This window comes from Silurus aristotelis (assembly GCF_946808225.1).
Source record: "Silurus aristotelis genome assembly, chromosome: 12".
NCBI lineage: Eukaryota > Metazoa > Chordata > Actinopteri > Siluriformes > Siluridae > Silurus > Silurus aristotelis.
In genome coordinates this window covers 26,050,717-26,068,372 of record NC_139585.1, presented here as the reverse complement: position 1 = coordinate 26,068,372, position 17,656 = coordinate 26,050,717, and the positions used below count along the sequence as shown (strand labels likewise).

At 44.2% G+C, this 17,656-nt stretch overlaps 2 protein-coding genes and 1 long non-coding RNA gene across 4 annotated transcripts in view; 1 reads left to right on the top strand and 2 right to left on the bottom strand.

Annotated features, from left to right (window-relative positions):
- LOC310734904 (integrin alpha-M-like) overlaps positions 1-14,524 on the bottom strand; it is a gene marked incomplete at its 5' end in the record, with an annotated part of 37,216 nt that extends 22,692 nt beyond the window's left edge. Inside the window, 8 exons of the mRNA XM_083557377.1 lie at positions 1,201-1,321; positions 2,945-3,138; positions 3,306-3,436; positions 5,904-6,024; positions 8,644-8,717; positions 8,832-8,982; positions 11,215-11,249; positions 14,503-14,524. Coding sequence (XP_083413503.1) covers positions 1,201-1,321; positions 2,945-3,138; positions 3,306-3,436; positions 5,904-6,024; positions 8,644-8,717; positions 8,832-8,982; positions 11,215-11,249; positions 14,503-14,524 — 849 coding nt within the window. The remainder of the gene's footprint in view (positions 1-1,200; positions 1,322-2,944; positions 3,139-3,305; positions 3,437-5,903; positions 6,025-8,643; positions 8,718-8,831; positions 8,983-11,214; positions 11,250-14,502) is intronic.
- Positions 1-17,656, top strand: part of LOC310734703 (integrin alpha-M-like) — a 266,739-nt gene that overhangs the window by 116,517 nt on the left and 132,566 nt on the right. The gene's annotated exons all lie outside the window — the stretch shown is intronic.
- Positions 1-17,656, bottom strand: part of LOC310734807 — a 195,283-nt gene that overhangs the window by 55,463 nt on the left and 122,164 nt on the right. The gene's annotated exons all lie outside the window — the stretch shown is intronic.

The following is a 17,656-nucleotide window of genomic DNA, read 5'->3' as shown; positions in this document are numbered from 1 at the left end:
TTCTAAAACTTAGAAAGAACCCTTAGTTGTGGACTTTTCTATGATCATCATGCACAAGTTGCGAAATGGTTTTGACATTTTCAGTGGTTGAGCTTCTTGAAGGTCTTCCTGGTCGTCTTCCAGTGATGTTCTTCTGCTCATGAAGCTGCTTAAAAAACCTTTAACAACTAGGTGCAGCATTGTCGTATGTCAAATGTATGTCATGTCAAATGTTTCTGTAGCAGATCTTCATGCAGAATTTCACATTTTTTCTTTGGTCCATGATGAAATCCCAGACGTGGTAACGCCCGTCATCAGAATAACACCAGTTAGCACCATTCAGCTTGAAACTTTTTGATAACACCTCGTATATATTTTATTTTACTTCTCTTTGTGAAAAATGCAATCTTGAATTAAAAAGAAAAGTCACACAGTCAAACTTAGTCAAGTATTCAGGGAACCTCCTTGATAACAACAGGGTGTATATGGACAAGTTGTTTTGGTGTAAGTAACATCATTCCCACATCTTCAGTGACCACAACACAAATAAAAAATATTCTGTGTTTTGCAAGATTGCTATAGGGATTGAAAGTTTAGTGATTATATTTGTGACTGTTGCCTTGTATTATGATCTGCCTTTGATTTTAGATTTGTTGTGAATTCATGTTAATTGTACCTTGACTTGATTTGACACTGATCTTGGATTCCTGGAGTGTTTATTTCAGATTAGAAACTTATTTGATCAATTAAGTCTTTCGTGAATACGTTTCTCTTAGGTAAAGGAGCAGATCAGGAGGGATCATGGTTATGGTGAACTGGATGTAAGGATGCTGTCGTCCTACCAGTCTGTGTTAAATTCTGGCTCTCCCTTTTAGCAGCAATAGCTAGTGCAGCCATTTTTACCCGTCTCTCCATGTTAGCCCAATGTAAATTTTTATTTGACCTGAATTCTGTTGTGTTGGCCCAGCCAAAGAATGACTCATATTGGGTTTTATTTAACTAGCATAATTTTGCATTTTTGTCGAGTGTATATAACAATATACAGTAAATGCATATTAGGGGCTTGAATGTTGACTGAGCACATCAATTTCAAATGTAAACTATCACAGACCTAGCAGCATTGGTCAAATTTAAAAAAGATTAGCTTTCAGTTTATTACAACACATTTGAAAATAATGAAATCTGAATTACAATAGGAAGTTGTCATACACTTTTTCTGACCTGTGAATATGTAGGGGCAATATCTGCATTTCTTCCATTAAAGATGTAGATGCTGCCCTGGCGATTGTGATGGTTTGGACATGTGCAGAGGAGGGACATTGGGTATATAGGTAAAAGACTGCTAACGATGAAGCCACCAGGAAGGAGGAAAAGAGAAAGCCCATGAAGGAGGTTTATGGATCTAGTGAGTGAAGACATCCAGGTAGATGGTTTGTAAGAGGCAAATTTAGAGGACAGAGTAGTGTGGAGATGGATCTGCCGTGGCGACCCCTAATGGGAGCAGCCAAAAGAAGAAGAAGAAGCCTTTGGAGAGTGTAAGGCATTCAGCTCATTCTGCTCCAGCAGTACCTTGTGTTCTGCTATTGGCCACTGTCTTATGCCTCTGATGCAGACAAGGTCTCCATCCTCAAGGGGCTGCTCACACTGACACACTGACATGGTGAACAGCACATGGGTCACAGGTGGATTTTCAAGCCCTGGTATTATCAAGCTCCCACTCTTGGGCCCTTGAGCAAGGCCCCTAACCCTCTGTGCTCCAGGGGCTCTGTATCATGGCTGACCCTGCACTCTGACCCCAACTTCCAGACAAGCTAGGACTAATTTCCCTTATCCAGGGAACTTAGGGAACTAGCATCACAGGCTGACCTCCCCACTGAAACTCTGAATCCTATTATCTTAGTCTATGCCCTGTACAGTAAACACCTTGAACTCTCTGGTAATCACCGTGAACAGGTCTAGCTTAACCTGATCCCCTCTTCAGCCACCCCCCTAGGGCTGGGACACTCCTGACTTGTTAAAAACAACCATCACTTTGACTGGAGAATCATCAACTGGAGTCCTTTTTATCACTCCACCTGCTTGCAGCCAGCCCTTCCTCCCACTGATGTCAACGAGATCCACCTACAGATCTATCATTCCTCAACTTGTCTACTGTCACAAACAAAGCATATGCCCTCTCCACTGCCCAAATGATTGTTCCATCAACCTGCTCCCTGGAGCCCTCTTGCCCTCGAGTAGACTGTTCAGTCTTTCCCACACTAAATGAGAGGTACATTACCCTGCTGCTGGCATCATACAGTCCTCCTTATCTTCCATAGGTATTGGGGTTTCTTTATAGACAAAAATTACAACAAACTTCAACCATGTATTGACTACCTCTCTTTAACTCGGCCTCTGAAACCCTCCAAATGTGCTCCTTAATGCCTCAATGCCTGCCACTTGGTTAGGATAAGGGAAAGGAACAAGTAGAAAACCAATTTCCAACCACCCCCTGCCATTTGCCCTCACCAATGCCCAAGTGGTATTCCCGGCATTGGTAAATGATGTCCTAGGGGGGCCACTTCCTCTCTTTGTACCTGAATAGACTCCTGTTTCTTTGCCCAACATTCCATACCTTAATAAAGACTCTTCTCACTGCAGCTCTGTGGGTAAGCCCTACATCTGGGTCCCTATTAGTGTACATGTCACAATATATACGTTTATGTGTAAAGTAGACATACTATAAAATGTAGGAAGATGAGAGAGTAGTGGGTTTTTGGTGGCCAAAGAAAATTTGAATAGGAGAAATCGTTATTTTAAAACATATTATGATGTTGATCAGATTTGTTTTTCAGTAATTGTCAAATGTTACTAAGTAGAGACTCCTGAGATTTTTCTAAACCTGAATCTCTGGTATATTCGGACAATTCAAAATTGTTAAACTCTGAAACAGGCAATTTTAGCTAGATCTTAAGAATAAGAAGACAAATTGTGCTTTGTTACTTTAGCAATGTTGTGTTTTCTCTTTACCTGGGATTCCGTAAAGGTGTAGACAAAAACCTTTCCTTCCTGATCCCCCTCATTATGCAGTGGAGCAGAAACAAGCAGAAGGTCCGACAATGTGTTTGAATCCAGGTCCACCACACATAATTCAGCACCATAATAGGCACCAATTTGAGGCTGAAAAAAACAACCATGATGACTGGATGTACATTTCTTTTTTAGGGAAATGCACAAATTACATCCCTAGGATTGAATACAGTGTAGCAGAGCTGTGAGGAACAATTCACTATGTGATGCATTGCAGTGCACATTTTATGATATAAAGGAGTAACTAATAAGATCACCTCAGGAGAATCCAGTGAATGAACGGTGCCTGTAATGTCTGATATGATCACTTTTCCCATGTGATTATGTCTTGGAGCTCCCTGAATAATGTAGTTATTCTGCGTTACATTTGCTACTGTCATGGAATAACCTGTGAACACAGGAGAGGCAAATTTACTCCCATATGTATTATAGCACTATATACAGACATACAGTACATACTATGTGGTATTCAAAAGTCTCAAGACTAGCTCTGTTCTAGCTCTGTCTCTTTTGCTGAATGTCATCCCTCAGATACTTTAAAACTTGGCAGTAGAACTTCCTATTGACTCTCTGACCCCTGGGGACGAATTCTCAATGCACAACGAGAATGTCGAAAAAGATGATGAGCATGCACTTGGTCGAGCTGTGGACCTGCCTTGCCTTTTTCAGTTGTGGAGATGATTGGTTCTTCCACTGTGAAGACTGTTGCTTTGTATTAGGGTCGTACACCTAAGTTTTATCACCAGTAACAACACACTGAAGGAGTTCTTGCCAGACTTCAATGTGGTGTTCCTTCTGCTCCTAGGTCAGCAGCCTGGGGATTAACTTGGCAGCAACACAGCACATGCACAAATCACACATGATGATTGCTTGGACTGTTCTGAATGATAGACCAACAGTGGCAGCAATGTTGTGGATTGTTTTCTAACGATCATCATGCACAATTCCACCTCGAATGAGGAATACAAACTTTCACAGATCAGCCATAGCATACATTTTCTGTTGTTCCCGCTTTTGCCCCAAAACAGCTTTTACCCATTAAGTCATGAACTACACAACAATTCTAAAGGTGTAAATCTGGCACTGATGGGCCTTAACCCACTGTGCTTCTGGGGTACTGTATCATGGCTGACCCTGTGCTCTTACCCCAGCTTTCCTAACAACACTGGGACATGCAAACAAACAATTTCGCCAAAAGACATGTAAATTCCTACCATGTGCGTCTCCAAGTCTGCTGTTCTGACCATGTGCACACCCTGTCACCACGCTCTTCTCACATGTTAGTTTCTTACTGGAAACAACATAATCTGACTACCACACCCACCCTATTCGCCAGATTGGGCTCCTTTGGCCCTCTTCCAAAGATGAAGATCGTCTCCAGGTTATGTATATAACCCTGGTTCCCTGAGGTAATGAGACACTGCATCAACAACACTTTGAGAATGCTTCTGCGCTGTCTATGCTCGGAATCACGTGTGTAATCCGTCCAATGGAAAGCGCAGCGTCACCGGCAGGGTGACGTCACGACTAGGAAGCTATAAAAAGTACACGGAGTGAACCCGGCGATTGATTCTGTAAGAGAGAAGTAAGCGCTGCAGGGATGCCATCAGTGTGACATGGAGACACAGAGTCTTGTTCCCTCAGGGAACCAGGGTTACATACATATACATATACATATAAGGAACACGAACTGCGTCAACAACACTTTGGGAATGACTGTCCAATACCGCCAGACTGACCAATCCCTGCCTAGTGTGTGGGGGCACAGCTAGGCCGAAGGACAGATGGGCCAGGAGTGGCACTAAGGTATAGGTTAAAGAACCTTACCAGACTGCAGCGTTGCAGATATCATGGAGTGAAACAGATCATGGAGTCATGGAGTGGGACACACCCCGTCGAACTAGGGCGGACAAGACCTGAACTGAATCGTGTAGCCTCTGTCTACAGTGTGTAGGACCCATTGAGAACATGTATGACTGACCTCTGGAATGCCTAGAGCCAGAGCTATGCCCTGGTGCAGCCCCTCGAGCTTAAAGGAGGTTGTGATTTCTCCAAGTCCGCTACAACTCCAGGTGGAATTCTAGGAGTGTGCTTGCTGGAGCTGGCCGTGCCCTGAAGCATTGGGCAGGGTTAACAGACCAGGTCCCTGATGGTGCCGGGGTGGGCCGGGCACCGTGTAATAAGGTGCAACACGCCCTTTTCCAGCATGGTCCCCAGAACGTCCTATGTCAGGACTTTTTGGCCAAAGCCCTCTTATTGAAAATGACAGTCCTCAGATCTGCCATCTCCCAGGACTCTGGCCCACAGCGTCACACAGAATCCCTCATAGGGGGAGTGCTCTGTTTCTGTACCTCCTGATGACGGTAGGTGCTGGGATGCGGTTGGGGCTGCGCCAGCCAAGCAGCTCCATGAGAGTGACGTGGAAGAAACTGCTGGAACGCCATAATCGGAGCCCATCTCCATTGTAAGTCAGGGTCTTTTCTGAGTTTCGATCAGCTGGGCTGGCATTTATCACGCATATTAATGATCCTTGCATGTTCATGACCTTGTCACTGGGGACACTTTTCTTGGTCCATTTTCTTTTTTTGGTAAGTACTAACTACTGCATGCTGGGAACAAATTAAGTATTTAATTGCCAGATTCAAGTTAATCAATATCATAATCGCTAATATAATAGCATTGCCATAGTAGAATATTTTTTAATTCCATTAAAGGACATATAGCTGTAAGGGTCAGGTGCCCACAAACCTTTGACTATGCAGTGTTTTGGCTTTTGCAAAAAAATATGACTTCAATGGCTAAAAATATAAAAAATGACTTCAATGGCTTAGGTTAAGGTTTAAAAGGAATCTTACCTAAATAACTATCATCACTGTCACCCTTTTGAAAGGTTCCTGAAGGTTCTTTTTCATGGTTGTACATCTGATAACCACCTTTCCACTGAAAGGCTCCAACTGCACCCATTATTATTTGACCCTAAAGACACAAAAATGTTTTATTTCCTTTGAAGCATTTGAATAGTAGAAGCATAACTGTACGAAACTTGGTATGATTTTTTTTACTTTATTGCATGAGTAATATCATAGAATTTGCTCAAATCAACAATGGAGACACAAACAGAAATCTAAACCAAATACTTGAAGAAGGAATTGGAAAACACGTATACATAGTTTAGAAATGCAAACTTGATATATAAATATATTGTCCAAAAAAATAAAAAATACTAGGCCAATGTTTCTTGTTTTTGTATCCAAATTCCAGTAAAAAAAAATTGTGTGATGCTCAACCTTTAATCAAGGTTAGATCTGTTTGCTTGTTTTGCCTTGATTTCAGTGGAAATTTTGACACCATATAGTATATAGCAATTTTCCTTTAGACAAAGTATTTTGTGTTTGGGGTACTGGAATAAAAGGTACTGAAGCTTATAAAATGCTAAAGAATTTCCTGGATCTAGATGACTACTATGTGACTGAATATTATCCGTAACCTTTGCATGACTGTGCATAGAAAATTTAGGTTTGTTTTTTACAAGCCTCAGTTTTTTCTTTCTATATGCTATCTCAATAATATCATAAACACTCACCGCACATTCATATGCATATATTTCTCTCCTATTTGACCTTTTGTCCACACTCAGACAGTGTTTTCAGTCAACAAAAATATAGCTTTTTAAAAAACGTTCTCTAAAGTGGATAAATGTGAAAACACCATTTTTGCGACGCCATACGGTACAGAGACATAAACGTTTTTAGACGTTCGTGTGTGGATAAGCAAATTTGGGAAACGTTTAAAAACGATTTACTCAAAAAAAGAATTCAAATTAAGCAAGCAATTCAAATAAGATATATTTAAAATGCTTTAAAATAAGTATTATTGTTTCAAATTACTATTTCATACTATGAATATAATGTATTAAAAACCAACCTGGTTAAATTGCATACATTTCTCTGATTTGCTGCCATTAAGCGCAAATGTAGATGTGGCGCTTATTTTTTTGCAACCTTACAGTTGCAAAAAAATAAAAAATAAATACTAATATGGCGGCAAGTCGGGGCAGAATAGAAATACTAACTCAGTGACAAGGACGATTTGGATGTGGAGCTTCTACAAGGTATACTCTATATTTCTAAGGGTTAGGGTTGTCAAACCTCCACGTTCTCTGAAGCTCCCGGCTTCAATTGTGCACACCTCGTTATACACTCATCCCCAGCTCCCATATAAACCCCTTAGTCACCCACACTCCTGGTCTGTTATTGTTGGTTTATGTTCGTATATGTCTTGATGTATGCGTATCCATATACGTTCTCTTCCTACCGGACTCCACACTCTCTACAAGGTTGCGCTTTCTCCCCAAAGCACACCCCGGATTACCCCTTCTCCTTTCTGTGCGTTCATTCCTGGACTGTGTGGACCTCACCCCTCCAGGGCGTACCATGGATATCTCTCTCCCTCTCTTGGGGTTTCTATGGACTACCGTAAATGTGTTTTTTGTGAATGACTCTCCGCTCATTAAAGCTTGCAGCGATTTCTACTCCCGCTTTCACCTCTGTTCATCGCCGCAAAACACATGTTAACTGATTGTGATAGTAAAGCCTAAATAAATTTTAAGTTTTAAAGTTTCATCTTCTCCCGCTTATCCGGGGCCGGGTCGCGGGGGCAGCAGTCTAAGCAGAGATACCCAGACTTCCCTCTCCCTAGACACTTCTTCCAGCTCTTCCGGGGGGACACCAAGGCGTTCCCAGGCCAGCCGGGAGACATAGTCTCTCCAGCGTGTCCTAGTTCTTCCCCAGGGTCTCCTCCCAGTGGGACGTGCCCGGAACACCTTCCCGGGAAGGTGTCCAGGAGGCATCCGGAACAGATGCCCGAGCCACCTCAGCTGACCCCTCTCGATGTGGAGAAGCAGTGGCTCTACTCTGAGCTTCTCTCGAGTGACCGAGTTTCTCACCCTATCTCTAAGGGATCGCCCAGTCACCCTGCGGAGAAAGCTCATTTCGGCCGCCTGTATCCGGGATCTTGTCCTTTCGGTCATGACCCAGAGCTCATGACCATAGGTGAGAGTAGGAATGTAGATTGACCGGTAAATCGAGAGTTTCGCCTTGCGGCTCAGCTCTTTCTTCACCACGACAGACCGGTACATCGACCGCATTACTGCAGAAGCTGCACCGATCTGTTTGTCAAACTCCCGTTCCATGTTTTATGTTGGAATTATGTGATTAACTTAGATGGAAAATTTACATGTAATTGAAAATGTATTTCAAATTAAAATTAAATATAATTTTTTTTGCGTGTAGTGTGGACACGTTTTTATTTATTTTTTTATTTATTTATTCGGATTAGTGCAGATGTAGCCAAAATGAGCCAAAACTAAACCATCCAATGAGTTTGCTAATTTACATTTAGTGATTTACATCATATCCATGTATATTTGTTTTTCCTACCATCAGGAAATTAAACAAAATAAAGCCGAAATAAATTTATTTGAAACAATATTCTGACAACACTACATTTGAACATGTGAACTGTGTTTAAATATGACATAGAGCAGGATAGGTGGTGAAAGGTTTTTTTTAAAAGAAACTGAAAGGTTTAACCTACATTTGGGGAAAAATCTGCACTGAATCCATCCTGTGCAAATTCTAGCTTGGCGGATTCTCCTGTTGTCTCGGTTCCTAATAGAGCAACAATAGCAGTTAATGTGAATTCTCCCAATTTTCATTTTTTTAGCACAATACAATGAATTCTTTGCCAGAGGGGAAATTGTACACAGGTCAAATGTACTATACCTTCAATTGCAATGATAGTCTCTTCTAGTGTGTCTCGAATTTCCTTTAGTACTGAAAAGTCATTCACTTTAAATACATGTTTATTATCTGGATCCGATGCGATAGTTTTAAACTCATCCCCTGCTCTTTGACGTTTAAAGGCACTGCCGACCTAATGAAGAAATAACCAGAGCATAAATAAAGACACTTTAGCAGTTCAACAGTATTCCATATGCATTTTTTTATTTACTGAAATCTATACATACCAAAAAATATAGTCTCCAAACTACTTTGTCCTCTACATCTGCCTCTTTTAACTGAGCTACCTGCATGTCTTCCCTGACCACATCCATAAACCATCAAAACCATCTTAATCCCGCCTCCCTCACCTTGTCATCAAAATGTCCTACATGCACTGTCCCTCCAATAAACAAATTTCTAATCCTGTCCATCCCTGTTACTCCCACTGAAAATCTCAGCATCTTTAGCTCTGCTACCTCCAACTCCACCATCTGTTAGTCAATGCCACTGTCTCTAAACTATACAACATAGCAGGTCTCACCATGGTCCTATAAACTTTCCCTTTTACTCTTGCAGATACCCTTCTATCACAAATCACTCCTGCCACTCTTCTCCACCCACGTCACCCTGCACAACACATTCTCCATTACTTTGCCCTGTTGAACCCAGGTACCTAAACTCATTCACCTTCACCACCTCTTATCCCTGCAAAAGCACCACTCCATTGCCCTCCCTCTCATTTACACACTTGTTCTCTGTCTTACTCCTACTGACTTTCATTTCCCTTCTTTCCAGCACATACCGCCACCTTTCCAGATTCTTCTAATCCTGCTCCCTACTCTCCCCACAAATCACAATATCATCCGCAAACATCATAGTCCACAGAGACTCCTGTCTGACCTCGTCTGTCAACCTGTTCATCACCAATGCAAACAGGAAAGGGCTCAGAGCTGATCCTTGATGCAGTCCATCCTCCACCTCGATCCTAATGCACACTTTACTGCTGTCACACTGTCCTCATGCATGTCCTGCCCCACCTTCACATACTTTTCTGCCACACCAAGCAAACTCATACAATACCACAGCTTATCTCTCGGCATCCTGTGGTACACGTTCTCCAGATCCACATACACACAATGCAGCTCCTTCTGACCTTCTCTATACTTCTCCATCTTCAGCATGAAACCATACTGTTGCACACAGATGGTCACCTCTTCTCTCAGCCTGGCTTCCACTACTCTTTCCCCAACTTCATGGTGTGACTGATCAACTTTATCCCCCTGTAGTTACTGCAGGTCTGCACATCTGCCTTATTCTTAAAAATCAGTACCAGCACACTCCTTCTCTATTCCTCAGGCATCCTCTCATCTTCCAGAATCTTGGTAAACAATTTTGTTAAAACATCCCTTGCCATCTCTCCGAAACATCTCAATGCTTCTACTGGTATGCCATCTGGTCCAACCAGCTTTCCAATCTTCATCCTCTTAATAGCTGCTCTCACTTCCTCGTTACTAATCTTATTCACCTCCTGCTACACCATCTCCAAGTCATACACTCTTCTCTCTCCCATTTTCTTTATTCATCATCTGCTCAAAATATTCCCTCCACCTTCTCAACACACTCTCCTCACTAGTCAAACCATTTCCATCTGAATCCTTTATTAAAACTTGCAGTACATCCTTCTCAGCTTAGTCCCTCTGCCTGGCCAATCGCTACAAATCATTTTCTCCTTCCTTATTGTCCAACTTCTCATACAGCTCCTCATATGCCTTTTTCTTTGCTTTAGCCACATCTCTTTTCACCTGCTTCCACATCTCCTCGTATTTCCTTCCTAACACAACCCTCCTCATTTATCCGGGCTTAGGACTGGCACTAAGAGTGCACTGGCTTGTGAAACCCTAATGGCCGGGTTTTTTAAACCTTTTATACAAGCTATTATTAGTATTGCATTTTTTAAAAATTTCACAATTATCAGCATTTATTACAGGGGTTTCCTTAAAATGGTACATTCCTCAGTTTAAACATTTGATGTTTTCTATGTTCTATTGTGAATAAAATATGGATTTATGAGATTTTCACTTCATGGCATTCTTTTTTTATTTTACACAATACCCCAAAATTTGGGGGAAATTATTTATAGAATGTGCTTGGTGGCTGAATCCCAGACTCTATGTTAGCTACCAGAAGGACACACTCACCATGTTGAAGACCACAAAAAAATTCACAGGAGCATTTACACAGTGTGCAATTTACGAAAAACTGTTTTGTGTATTAAATGTTTTTCCTTATTCTAAATAAGAGCAATCCATTAGAAATTCATACACTGAGACAAACTTAGATGCTAAACATTCATATGAATGGGTAATGTATGGGAAAATCTTACCCCTATAGCATAACGAATAATTTTCTTCTTATCTGCTGTCAGGGATTCACCCTGCCACGCCCCCCTCTGTAGCTGTCAGGGATTCACCCTGCCACGCCCCCGTCTGTAGCTGTCAGAGATCCACCCTGCCACGCCCCCCTCGATAGCAGTCACGCTGCTTCCCAAGATTACCGACAGCTGTGGCTCATGAAAGATCAGACTACATAAACTCACGTTCTTGAGTCACAGGCTGTCGGTCGTTATATTGTCAAGCTGGACAATCGCGTGGCTGCTCGACCGCCGGCTGTATATGCGAATTCCACTTCCGACTTGGATTACTCAATACTCAAGGCTTTATGGATTATGCTTGGGACATTCAAACTCATAGCGGACAACGCGTATCGAGCGGATGTCTTTGTTTGTTGTTTTCAACGGCTTATGAGTGTTTTTGTGTTGTACGGTTGTTGAAATAAAAGGACAATGATCGGACTATATCGGCTTCCGCGTCTGCAGCCTGACAGAACGACCGACCTATACCGAACGCGGATTCGCCATTCCGCGATTCCGACCGCAAGGGATCGGCAGCTGAACCTGGCTTCGGATTTCCTCCGGAAGCTCAGTGCCGCTTCTCGCGGTTCAGATCCACAGAAGCCGGATCATGAGAGCGCGGCTGCGCCACGCCCCTCAGAGAGCGCGAGGGGATTACCGGCTCGTTACTCGGGGAAAAAAGACGAATTGGGCGGATTTCTGCAAGGCATCGGCGAGTATGTGGCTGTTAACATTTCCCGGTTTCCTTCCGAACGAGCCAAGATTGCCCTCTGTATTTCCCTCCTGTCTGGAGAAGTTCTTGCCAAAGCCAGCTCACTATGGAGCGCCAAAGGGGGCAAATTCGGCTCACTCACCGAATTCAGCGGGCTGCTTCTGGGGAAGTTGGGGATAGAGGTGGTGGATCTCCACTACAGTCCCCTTGAGGAGAAAGGTGCTCCATTCCAAGGTTCTCAAAAGCACGCGGCTCCGTGCCGGATCTCCTATGAGCCTGCAGCTCAGCCCCAATGTTTTGATGAGAGGGCTGCTTCATCTCAGGGTCTCTACCAGCGTGCTGCTGTGTTCCGGGGTTCTCGTGGACGTGCCACGCCGCCACAGTGTCTCCAGGAGCGTGCTTTCCCGCCACAGAGTCTTCACGAGAGCGCCGCGCCGCCACAGAGTCTTCACGAGAGCGCCGCGCCGCCACAGAGTCTTCACGAGAGCGCCGCGCCGCCACAGAGTCTTCACGAGAGCGCCGCGCCGCCACAGAGTCGGCACGAGAGCGCCGCGCCGCCACAGAGTCGGCACGAGAGCGCCGCGCCGCCACAGAGTCGTCACGAGAGCGCCGCGCCGCCACAGAGTCGTCACGAGAGCGCCGCGCCGCCACAGAGTCTCCAGGAGCATGCTTTCCCGCCACAGAGTCGTCACGAGAGCGCCGCGCCGACACCTCCAGTCACAGAAGGCGAAGTGACTCCTCCGAGTCCCTCTCCAGACGACGCCCCATCCCAGAGCCCCTTCCAAGGCGACATCTCCGCCCCAGGACCTCCAAGAGAGCTCCGCCCCAGGTCCCTCCAGAGAGCTCCGCCCAGCTCCAGGTCCCTCCAGAGAGCTCCGCCCAGCTCCAGGTCCCTCCAGAGAGCTCCGCCCAGCTCCAGGTCCCTCCAGAGAGCTCCGCCCAGCTCCAGGTCCCTCAAGAGCGCTCCGCCCAGCTCCTGGCTTCTCAAGAGGGCACGACTCCGCTCCAGGCTCCTCCCGAGAGCTCGTCTCCGCTCCAGGCTCCTCCCGAGAGCTCGACTCCGCCTCCGAGCGACCCCACGAGCTCGTCTCCACTTCAGTGTCCCAAAGAGAGCTCCACTGATGTCGTGGACCTCCAGGCGAGCCCTTCTCCGCTCGTGGATCTCCAGGCAGGCTTCACCTCATTTCCAGGCTGCCTAGTAGGCTCCGATCTGCTCCTAAGGGTCCCAAGGAGCGCCCTTACGCCCAGGGGTTTCCCTGTGCACTCACCCCGGCTCCAGGACTGCGAAAGGGAAGTTGAACCGCTGCCCCCGGGTTCCACCGACGGCGACGGCTCACCCCACAGTCCCGCAGAAGGCGACGGCTCGTCTCCAGCGCCCGCAGAAGGCGACGGCTCGTCTCCAGCGCCCGCAGAAGGCGACGGCTCGCCCCCAGCGCCCGCAGAAGGCGACGGCTCGCCCCCAGCGCCCGCAGAAGGCGACGGCTCGCCCCCAGCGCCCGCAGAAGGAGACGTTTCGCCCCCAGCGCCCGCAGAAGGCTACGTCTCGCCCCCGGGCTCCGCAGAAGGCTACGTCTCGCCCCCGGGCTCCGCAGAAGGCGACGTCTCGCCCCCGGGCTCCGCAGAAGGCGACGTCTCGCCCCCGGGCTCCGCAGAAGGCGACGTCTCGCCCCCGGGCTCCGCAGAAGGCGACGTCTCGCCCCCGGGCTCCTCAGAAGGCGACGTCTCGCCCCCGGGCTCCTCAGAAGGCGACGTCTCGCCCCCGGGCTCCTCAGAAGGCGACGTCTCGCCCCCGGGCTCCTCAGAAGGCGACGTCTCGCCCCCGGGCTCCACAGAAGGCGACGTCTCGCCCCCGGGTCCTCTTCAGGGCGAAGGATCGCATCCAAGCTCCACGCAGGGCGAAGGATCGCATCCAAGCTCCACGCAGGGCGAAGGATCGCATCCAAGCTCCACGCAGGGCGAAGGATCGCATCCAAGCTCCACGCAGGGCGAAGGATCGCCCCCAAGCTCCACAGAGGGCGACGTCTCGCCCCCAAGCTCCACAGAGGGCGACGTCTCGCCCCCAGGTCCTCTTCAGGACGACGGATCGCCCACAGGATCCCCGCATGGCGACGTCGGTCCTCCAGGTCCCTCTGACGGCGACGTCGGTCCTCCAGGTCCCTCTGACGGCGACGTCGGTCCTCCAGGTCCCTCTGACGGCGACGTCGGTCCTCCAGGTCCCTCTGACGGCGACGTCGGCCCTCCAGGTCCCTCTGACGGCGACGTCGGTCCTCCAGGTCCCTCTGACGGCGACGTCGGTCCTCCAGGTCCCTCAGAGGGTGGTACGACGTTTCCTAGAGAGAAATTGTTGTGAAAGGAAGGAGGCAGTGAAAAATTACTTTCTTAGTAGGCTACTGTTTAAATACAAGCCGTGTAACAGACACTGTCTTTCGTTAAAGCCTGTGTAAATTCATTAGTTTCAATGTAGACACCTGAGGCTTATAGACAGGTGCGGCTTATTTATGTTCAAAATAAAAATTCAGTGGATGCGGATTATATTTGAGTGCACTTACTAGTCCGGAAATTACGGTACATATAATTCATAAATACACATAAGCAAGTATACTCTTCAGTTCTTGTGCAGGTGGAACTTCTTGCTATTTTTTTTTTTAGATTCCTGGCTGCAATCTAGACAGACATGAGAAGCCAAAAGTCAGGGATTTTGTGGTAGCACTGCAAAAAAAAACCGAGTTGGTGAGTATTGCCTGGTACTATGTAAAAAACTGTAACAGTAACACTAACAGTGAACCATCATTTGTCTACTAAAGATTACTGAGTGAATTATTATATTGAATTGATTTGTTTGTGGTATTTGGAAACTTTCTGGGTTTTTAGAATTGCTCTATAGCCGTATGTGCAGTCTATAAATGTGCTGCAAGTCTCACTAGCAGGCAGCTGAAATTCTACAACATCTCTGGTAATGTCAGCTCTCGGTGGATCGAACAGGTAAAATATGTTAAATGTGCATTATTTTAATTATCTAACACCATTTTATTTTTACATGTGTGTAACATTAATCATTCGTTGTACCCTTTAAACTTTTTAGACCGGATTCCAATCGGCAATTTTCATGCTCACCTCTACAGCAACAATGGCCTACAACAGAACAGAATACATTTACTTTGCCTCTGATTCTATAAACACTGAACCTGCTGGCAAGGTACAGCAATGGATTAAGACTCTATCAAAGCCAGATATGTTCATTTAATAATTATTCTCTTTTATATTTTTTGTTACTATTTGTTTATATATAAAGTGACAAAAATATGAAGTAGCATTGAAGTGAATGAGTTTAAAACACATGATTTTATGAACCACTCGTTAGTTAGTTAGTTAGTTAGTTAGTTTCTTTATTTTTTTCTCTTTAGTCATTTAAACATAACAACATACACAAACAGAATTTTTATAGTACAGCAATGACTGAAGGGGTTTAGGCTAAAGTGAAACACTTATTGATGCCTAACCCTATTTACAAAACAATTTTAAATACCCAACATGAGGCAACAGTAATCAGAAAACAGCAAAGTGGTAACAGATGTAAGAATATTACCAGCTATATATGAACAGCTCATACAGATAAAATAAATATATTTTTCAAATATAATCCATTACTAATAACATTACACAAATCACCTTGTCTATTTACCTCTAAACATTCCAATACCCTAATACTGCCATATATCATTACATAATACACCGGCCTTCTACTAGTTTTAATGATCTTTAAACTAAACTGAACAATTTCATTCTAATGCAATATAACTACCAATCACATTTAATTTGAATTTTTTTTTTAACACCTTTATTGATATAGATTGTTTTATTTTGTCCCCCAGACTATTCCATAGATTGACTCCTCTAACCGAGAAACACCTCACTTTAGTATTGGTCCTAACTTTATTTTTTTTATAGACCCCGATTCCTCTCAAATTATATCGAGTCTCTCTTACCTTAAACCTCTCCTGAATTCAGACTGGGAGCTTAAGATTGTGAACCTTATACATCATTACAGCTGTGCTTAGATCAGCCAAATCCTGTCATTTCAATGCATTCATTTTAATAAACAATGGGTTAGTTGGGGCGTAATAATCAACTCTATTAACAATTCTAATAGCCTTCTTCTGCAATATGAAGATAGGTTTGATAATAGATTTATAATTATTCCCCCATATTTCCACACAATAGTTTAAGTACGGAAGAATGAGCGAATTGTAGAATAAATATATTTAATTTTGATTCCTCAATTTTTCTATTTCCAAAAATAATATATTTAGTTTTATTCAAATTCATTGATAGTTTGTTATAGTCAAACCAAGTTTTTAATTTAGAAAGCTCTTTTTCCACTATCTTCAAAAGAAAATCTAAATTTTGTCCAGAGCAATAGAGACTTGTATCATCGGCAAACAAGATACAATTTAACTTTGTTAATACCTTCGGAATATCATTGATGTACATTATAAACAGCTTTGGCCCCAGTATAGAGCCCTGTGGCACTCCATGCATTATATTTGTTCTTTCAGAGTCAAAGTTGTTTATATGTACATATTGATCTCTGCCACTAAGATAATGTGATGAGAGTCAGTGTAAAGGATAAAGTAGCTTTACAATGCAGATTATACAATGATCTATACAATGAAATCTAACGCTGCTGCATTGCGCTCTTTACATATAGATAAAATAAGAATTAAAACCCATTGCCATGATCATTAGCTAGTCGAATGGCATTGTGGGTAATGTAGGAAACTACACACCCAGGTGAAAGTTTCAGTGCAATTACAAAAGTCATCTGCAAATGTAATTATAAAGCAAAATCTTGTAGGCCACTGAAAACTGCAGTTAAATTGTAAAATGAAATATGGAATTGATTCTGTATAATCATTTATTGGGAATTGTAAAGCAACACCACATGCCAGCTTCTAGTGTGTATATGCGTGCATATTCCTTGACATATTATACAACCTTAATTCCAAAAAGTTGGGAGACTCTGTAATGTGAATAAAAACAGAATGAAATGATTTGCAAATGCAGGATAAATCTGTCATACAAAGAAGAAGGCATGAGTGAACATGATACAGAAGTGCCACCATTCTCTCTTGGCCAAAGCTCATTTAAAATGTACTGAGGCAAAGTGGAAAATTGTTCTGTGGTCAGACGAATCGAAATTTTAATTTCTTATGCACACCAGGTCCTCCGGTTCAAAGAGGAAAGGGACAATCCGGCTTGTTAACAGCAGTTAGTTCGAAATACTGCATCTCTAATGGTATGGGAGTGCAATAGTGGAATAAGCAGCTTGCACATTTGGAAAGGCTCCATGCAATGCTGAACGCTATATACAGGTTTGTCAGGAGCTCGTCGCAGGGACAGGGCTACATTATACTGTCAGAGAGACAAGCCAAGGGCAGATTTTTCTGTCAGGGGTGGACTGGAAGGAGGGCCTAAGTGCAGAATGAACTGGTGTATAATTAAGAAGTCGGGCAGGCAGTGCAGAACAGGGATCCGAGACAGGTTTGGGAACCAGAAAGTAGTTAAGGCAGGATGGCAAAACCAACCTCAGGGACTTTCAAAGCTGGTGAAATAATCTGACCCTGGGTAAATGTCTAAGGTGTCCTTTAAAAATTGGTGGCGCAGGAAAAACGGCAAGAGTTAGCACCGCGAAACAGCAAGTGA